The sequence below is a fragment of the Drosophila virilis genome, chromosome X, assembly GCF_030788295.1.
Source record: "Drosophila virilis strain 15010-1051.87 chromosome X, Dvir_AGI_RSII-ME, whole genome shotgun sequence".
NCBI classification, from domain to species: domain Eukaryota; kingdom Metazoa; phylum Arthropoda; class Insecta; order Diptera; family Drosophilidae; genus Drosophila; species Drosophila virilis.
The window spans coordinates 13,674,347-13,682,497 of NC_091543.1; the positions used below are offsets into that span (position 1 = coordinate 13,674,347).

At 45.1% G+C, this 8,151-nt stretch overlaps 1 protein-coding gene across 1 annotated transcript; it reads left to right on the forward strand.

Moving 5' to 3' along the window:
- Positions 1-5,996: 5,996 nt before the first annotated feature.
- On the forward strand, positions 5,997-7,332 carry LOC138911103 (uncharacterized). Its single transcript, XM_070208331.1, has 4 exons — positions 5,997-6,077; positions 6,135-6,295; positions 6,371-6,553; positions 7,170-7,332. The coding sequence occupies exons 1-4, from the start codon at positions 5,997-5,999 to the stop codon at positions 7,330-7,332; spliced, it is 588 nt and encodes a 195-aa protein (XP_070064432.1).
- The last annotated feature ends 819 nt before the right edge of the window (positions 7,333-8,151 follow it).

Consider the following 8,151-nt stretch of genomic DNA (forward strand, 5'->3'; position numbering starts at 1 on the left):
CATAAAGTTCAACCAATTTGAACTTTTCTAGCCAAAAACCATGGAAATCCCATGGCTCACGGCTGTAACTGGCCGTAACTGGCGGGGCGAAGAGCTTGGGTGAAGGCTTTCTGGAGGGGGTGGAGGGGCAAACGCTTGAATCGTGAATTTCACAGCAGTCACATTATGTGTAAAGCTCGCGAGCAGCAGCTGACTTCTAGGCAGAGAATTGGCCATAATGCGGCTGCTGAGAACATTGTCATGATCAATAATTAGGTATTTGGTGCAGTGTAGCTACTGTCCCTCTCCACGCCCCCCTCACATCGACTCATGCGTCGCACATTATGCATACATAAGTCTCCAAATCTGCGACTTTCATCATGCGACTGCTTTTTGCTGTTGGTTTTTTCTTAAGCCCCATTTGAATACAGCTCGAGAACCGAGTCGCCAACTCGGCATGTAAATTACCCGGCCAAATCGACTTATAAGTATGAAGTCCAGCTTGGGGCATGCAACAAGCTGCTCGATTTAAAATTTTCGTTTTGCTTAAGATGCTTTTTCTTTGATGAACTTTCTGATGGGCATCCATGGCATGAATTTTCAAGAGAGAGAAAGAAACAGAGTTGGCAGATTTTGCAAAATCTATCCAAAGTAATCATTTTCTTGTCCTATTCGCGGCTGTGCTTCTTCACTCTAAAATATGTTCGCTGTAGTTTTGTCGAGCATAGGGGGAGGGAAAGAATCAACACTAAATATTTCCATTTTGCGTTTACTATACAAGAAACCAAATACACCTAAGCCGAATAGATATTTTGTATACCCTGTACTCTTAATGTGTGTAGCTTAGTATTGAGCATCAAAGCGTTTGAGAAAGAGGTGGAGATAGCGAATGAGGGAGTGAGATCAGACAGAGAGAGAGAGAGAGAGAGAGAGAGAGAGAGAGAGAGAGAGAGAGAGAGAGAGAGAGAGAGAGCAAGAAGGCAAATTTAGAGAGGGAGATAGAAAAACATATTGTTAAGTGGGTCGAATCGCGTTAAAGGCCAATTGACGCTGAATATTTAAGCTAAACAAACGTTTCTGGCTAAATTTGTCATCACTCACACACACAGCTCCACACGCACACACACACAAACACACACACACACCTGCAGTTGCGAATGGTGTGCCACATTTTGGTGGCTGCTCTTCGCTGTGGCGTGGTTCAATGCCGAACCCATCGAATGCCGCAAGCCGCAAGCCGCATGCAAATGTGTCAATAGCTTCAAACTGGACATTTATTGCATTTGCCATTTAGTATCGAGTATCGAGCCACAAGTATCGATGCATTTGAGCATCGATAGCGAGTCCGTTGCTCGTTCGTTTATTCATGTTTTGTTAGCTTTTGACTTTGGGCCGCTCACTCCTAGGTTTTTTTTTCTTTAGTCTTTTTCGTTTGTGGCATGGCCCATGACCGGCTGGGAAAAACCTGGCAAAGGGGCAGCGTGGCAGCGGGGTAAGCGGCACAGCGGTGCAAGCTGGCAACTCGTGAGTGAATCTGGCATACAATATTTTGACAATTCAAAGGATTCTTCAGCAGCGCTCACCTTTAGCATGGGGCCCCAGCGCTCCACTGACATGCAGCTGTAGATCGGCCGCCCCCACAGCTGCCCCGCAGCTCGGCATCCACCCGCACCATCGCCCGCACCCTCTGCCAGCAATCTCTTCGTGCGCTATGAGTTGTGCAACGGATTTGTGGCAACATTCGGTTTTGGTCTGGCATTGGTCTGGGCTTCAGCTTCAGCTCCAGCTCCAGCTCTGGCGAGAGGCTGTCGATTTGTTGCACAGATTTGCGCACTCGTCGCGCGCGGTGACTGGCAAAAAAAAAAACCCAAAACAACAACAACAACACAACAAATCCTTCGCGCCGCATTTGCCTTCTTTTCTATTTTAAGAATTTTCGAAAAAAAAAATAAAATAGAAACAACAACTATTTGGCAACGGAACCGTCTCTTACCTTGGCACAATAACGTCGCAGCGGCAGCGGCAGCACTGGCCGAGCCATCATCATCATTGTAATCTTCATTGTAAACATCATTGCAGCCATGATCATCATGTTGTCATCTTCATCATTATGATATTTGCTAGTTGCAAGCAACATTCGACAGCTTCAAACTGTTTTCTACATTTTCAGCGGGTATTTCAATTTGTTCAACGACGCATCAATTTATATTATTTAGCCTTAAAGCAGTAAAAATATTACTAAGTTCGGACTGCAGCCACCTAACCTATTCAACTCTTAATTTGGGGAATGCGGAAAAAAGAAGCTCTGTAGAGAGAGGGTCTGTTTTGGCCATGTGTATCTTCGGCGCTGCACACAGAGTATCTCGCAGTCGCGCACTCCCAAACAGAGCACTCTGACTGTTTCTTTTTTTTTTTGTCTCTTTGCCTCATTTACATGCGGCGCGCTCTTGAATCTGCGGCGGCTCAAGACGCAGATCACTTGCAGCTAAAAACTTTGGCTACAACTTGGGCAGTCATGATTATATCGTAGTTGCTGTTGCTGTTGCTGTTGCTGTTGTTGTTGCTGTTGTTGTTGCTACAGCCGCCTAAAACACTCATCATCATGTCGGACAAACAACCTTGTTGCCGTTTGCCATTCGCCGTGGCCGGTGCCTGATGCCTGCTGCCTGGTTGTTGGTTGTTCGTTGTTGCTGTTATTGTTGCTGTTGTTGTTGGTTGGTTGCCCGCTACCCGAGGCTGTCATTGCTTCCTCGTGGCGCTAATGTGGCCGCAGCGGCTGCTGTTGCCGCTGCTGCTGCGGCTGCTCCATTAAAGCCTGGCGCGGCTGCCGCTTATGACAGCCGATGCACGCTCGCCCGACATGCAACCAGCGACAGCAGCAACAATGCGTTGCGATCGGCCACAAGCCGAAGCACACATACCCTTAACAGGCATTTAACATGGATTGTCTAACAGCAGCGCAACGTGTTAAGCAGCTGTTACATGCCATGTTATTGGATGACACACTGCTAATAACAATTGCTTAATATGTAAAGGCTTGCATAAGGTTATTGTGTGCTGTTATTTACATTTCGTTTGCTATACAAAAGGGGCAGCAGCGACAGCTATGTAAAGTTGTGTTATGTTACAGTTGAAGCTGTTGTCTTCTTCGAATTTCCATATTATTTCATAATTCGTACTTCAAAATTTGCAAATAAAGTATGCATTGAATGTTTTCTGAATTGCTCGTTATGACTAAAAGCAAATTGGGCTTGGACCACAATGCTTGTTTTAAGCACAAGCATACTTTGAATAAGCTTTATATGTTTTCTCATGAATGTTAACTAGCTGTTAACTAATCCTTATGTAAATACAACTATTTCCCCCGACTAGTTGACTGCTTGATTGATTGACTTATTGAATAAATGATTGAATTGTAGAAAATTGGTGGAAAGCGTTTGTTTCAATATTCTTTATAATTTATATTGGTATATCAAATTTAAAAATTATAAATATGATTAAAGCTGCAAGAACTTTATATTGTCAACTGTTAGACAAAGAGCAGGCTCTGTGGGTAGGGTATATTTGGAAAATTTATATATATATGTATATTTATATATGTACATTCGTAGTATAGAAACGGCAACTGTAGTGCGCGAAATATCTCGACATGAATGCAATCTTTTAATGATCGTGTGTAATTTTCAAACATGTGGGGACGGTGAAGTCTGGGCACGCCGCAGTCGCAGTCGCTGTTGCAGTCGCTGTTGCAGTCGCTGTTGCAGTTGCAGTTGCCGTTGCCGTCGCCAACGTTGTCCGTCACCTGACCCCAGCTCGACATGCTGGCAATCACTCATTGCGAGCCTGAGCTGGACAGAGGGACACGGGAAGTGGCCAGGGCCGGGTGGCAGTTAAAGAAGGAGACAGAGGCGTAGCTGCTGGCTGACTAGCTGGCTGGCTGCCTCGACTTTCGGTTGCAATGCACCTTGAATCTGGTTGCAGCGCCATCGCATCACTCACCCACTAACTGAGGACCAGTGCATCGTGGCCTGGTCGCATTTCGCAAGCCCAACAACAACAACAACAACTGCAGTGACAACAACTACAACAATGTTGCTCGTTCACATGCCACTCAAGAAGTCGTGGCACTGAATTCCCCAGTAGTAACTCGCATGCCCCACGTACTTTGCATTGCTATTGCCAGGCGACAATCTGTGGGTGCGGGGGAGTGTGGACGGGTGGCGGCGGGTACAGTGGGCCACTCAAGATGGATTTGAACGTTTTGGGCAATTACAATAGCTCAATTTGTTTGGCACTGTGCGCTGGCAATCGTTTTGTCAATCGTATCTGTGTGTGTGTGTGTGTGTGTGTGGCAACTAGCAACTGGCAACTTGCAACAGGCAACAGGCAACGTGGAACTGGCAACATTTGCAGTTATGTTTCTGTCCAAAAATATTCTACTTTTAGTTTTCAATTAGCTGCCGCGTCATGCAGCATGCAAGAGAAAGGCAAAGAGAATGGAATCGGGTCTAAAAGTGTTGGTTAATCAGCTGCCGGCAATTGAGGAACCGTATTTGTTGTAGTAACTACAATAAACTATAAAATTAACCATTGCACATTATGATCAAGGCAACAAAGCCAGCAAAAGAAACATCGCTGGTTCGGTTCACGTTTCGAAACAATGTTTCGCTTTGTGATGCGGCTAGTGAAACCGATTTAACATGTGGACAGATATCCCAAATGTGAAACATTATCAATCAGTACTATAGTATATACACAGTTTAGCTCCTATAATTGTTTAATTGTGGTCTTAATAGTTCTTTGTCTCAATATACCCCCAAGTCATCTACATATCTTAGTCCGTTCTCCTTGGTCACTTTAATTAGTTCTTTGTCCATCAACCTGCATGGCTATATGCCATGTAAGTAGTATGTGAATCCGTGTGTATCCGAAAATCTGCTCATCATCTTTCTTGGTCATCTATCTTGGGCAGTTCTCCATGGTCACTTTAATTTGTTTTGTCTAATCTACTTTAAGCACTTGTCATTATGTAGTCTAAGCTATGCATCTCTTACCAAAAGGCGTTCATAAGATCTTTTCTACTGAATGGTAGCTTTGTTTCTGATTCTCAGCTTTGACTTTTACATACCTATGATCCATTAGACACTTGCTGCTCTTGCTTTATTCCGCGAATTTTCTTTCTATTCTACTTACTCTGCGTCCTCCATGTTCACTTTGTTTCTCTGCCAAACTTCGTATTCTACCCAAATGCAATTTATTTTAAAATTTCAATTAATATCGTCACTTAACCTCCATGTTTAGTTTAACTGTGCCTGGTTGTCTTCATATATTTCGAATGGGCAATATATCACATTTAGAAGTTTCCTTAACTTCTGGCCTGATCTCAAATTTGTCTGCCCATTCAAAGCGGCCTCTCCATGTACCAGATTTGTGTGTTATTGCAGCTTTGTATCTTGTATCTGTATATGTATCTGTATCTGTGCCTGTTATTGCTTGTGTATCTGTATCTGTATCTGTATCTGTATCTGCAACTGTTGCTGTATCTGTATTTGTATCTGTATCTGTAACGTTTAATGTCTGGTGTTTAGCATTTTCAATTTACATATTACACGGCAGTCGAAACAAGATTTGTAGCCATTGGCCAACACGGCTCGCCGCCTGCTCCTGCTTCCTTTCCTCTACCGCAACCAGCTCGCCCTCCCCCTACCCCAACGCCCTTCGCTTCTATTCGAGCGGCAAAAACAATTTATTGTGACACGAGGTAATTGCCTTGGGCTGCATTACGTCTACTTTGGCCAAAACGGACACGTTAAGGCCAACAACACAACAACACGAGAGTCAATGCCTTGGCCAGCAGAGAATTCTCATAATGCTTGGGATGTTGATGAGGCAGCCAGAGAGAGATAGAAAAAGTAAGGCAGGGAGGCAGAGAGAGAGAGAGAGAGCAATCGAGCGACGGTCAGTCAAAGGCTAAGACTGCAACTTAGTCCATAGATCGATCAGCTAGCGGCACGAAGATGCCAACTAGCCCAAAGCAGCAGCAGCAGCAGCATCAGAAGCAGAATAAGAAGATGATGAAGAAGAAGAACTTATTTGGTGTAACAATTATTTCGTGATTTAATTTCGACCTTTAGCGACCAATTTAATCGATCCAGCAAACCGCACCGCACAGCTCCATTGTTGTTGGCTTGGACAACAGCCTGGGCTGCAGTTCCAGCCACAGCCTCAGCCTCAGCCAGAGCTCTGGGAGTGGGCAGCCAGCAGCCGGCAGCAGCAGCAGCAGCAGCATCTACAACTGTACATTTACAGCGGGCAGGTTCGGGGGGGGGGGAAAGGGATAGGTCGCTCAGCGTTTTGGCCGACTATTCGCTGCATTGTTTTGGACTGCCAGTGGCTCCTCAATCGTGCGCGATATTCTGCCAAGCCTACAGCCCCCAGGCACACAGCAGCAGCAGGCGGCAGCAGGCGGCAGCAGGCAGCACTCGACAATCGGCAGCGATTGCCCAGCGTTTGCCAAGGGGCAGCTGCCTAGACACAAAGTTCCCACGTCCATGTCCGTCGTCGCCGTTGCACAGTGGGCCAAAAACTGTGGCGAAAATTTACAAATTTCTATGGCCCGATTTGATTTAAGTTTAAGAAATGGAAAACTTTCTGACAAATCGGATACGATTGAGAATGATAGATTGAATTTATTTTAAGTCTGCAGAGGAAAGCGCAAATTTGTCGTCCGCATTTTTCAATTGCACTTTGGATAAAACTATAAAAACAATTCCCAACTATTTTGTGCCTTTACAAAACAAAAAGTAAATTTCAAACTAAATAAATAAAGTAAGCGTATTCTAGTCTAAACTATCCGACTAGGAGATGAAGACTAAGAGATGGCTTAGCCCATTATGGAAAAACTGTTCTGGAATAACTTCGGTATTTTTAGTCCGATCTCTATAATGGGTTGATTACAAGTGTGTAGCTCTTAGAGGTTCTGTGAGCGATTGACTGATATTTAAATCGACTTGGAAATTTATGCTGATTAAGAAAATTGGGTCGTAGATGTCGCTATACATAGACATTGCACATAAATATTGTAGCTTAAAAAACGACGTCTCCGCAGTTTGAAAAATGTTCTTTTCACAAGTCTGATGCCCTTTAGAATTAATGGTGTTTATAACGAAAATGTCGAAAATGTCGAAAAGACTCCACAGTGCGTCGCCGGGCAAGTGCCAGTCGAGAGTTGCTCTAGAGTTGTTGCTGCAACAGCAGCAGCAGCAGCAGCAGCAGCAATGTCCCCAGAAGCGTTTCGAGCGAAAATTTAAATTTCGCACCGCTGCAATAGCAGCAGCATCATCATCATCTTAAGCTGCAACATGATTATCATCATCTACTTCATCATGCTGATGTTGAAGATCGTCGTGCTGCGAGCTCAGCGTCTTCGCTTCTTTGTTTTGTGGCCGTTGCTGCTGCTGCTGCTGCTCAGTTGCTGCCGGCAACAGTTGCTGCTGCTGCCTGTTGGGCTGCTGCTGCTGTTGGTCTCTCTCTCTTTTCCTCTGGGCTTGGGCCAGGTCAGGTTAGCTGTGGCTTGGTCAGCCCGACACGATTACTGGCCGCTAATAATTGCCATTGATTTGGATCATGAGGCGGCTCTACAAAAAAAAAAAAAAAAAAAACAAAATAAAATAAAAAAATACAAAAACAAAACCAAAACCAAGACGAGCCGCTTGGCAAAAGTGCTCGCAATTTGTGAAATTACATAAATCAGCTTTTATTTATTTATACATTTGTTGAGTTGCGAGCGAGAGCTCAGGAGCTGGCTCCCTGGCTGCCTGGCTGCTTGGCTGCCCGTTTGCCTGGGAGTCTTGGTCGCTGGGCGCTGTCGTCTCGTGTTTGGCTTTCAGCTTCCTGTGCCAATTCGGTTGCTCTTTCCCATACCAATTGGCTCTTTCCCGCTCCCATTACCCCATCCTCGATCTCCATTCTCTATTTGCCTACATTGATTACCCATTTTCCCAAAATAAATATGCATTGTGAATTGCGCTGCAAAACTCATTTGAGAGGTGCTGCCAACTGGCTTCGCTGGGCTGCCTCTGGGCTGGCTCTCGGCTGGTTTGCGGTTATCGAGCGGCCATCGCAGAGACAACCAACTGCGGTGGCAATGGCCGTGGTAGCTGGCGCTGGCGC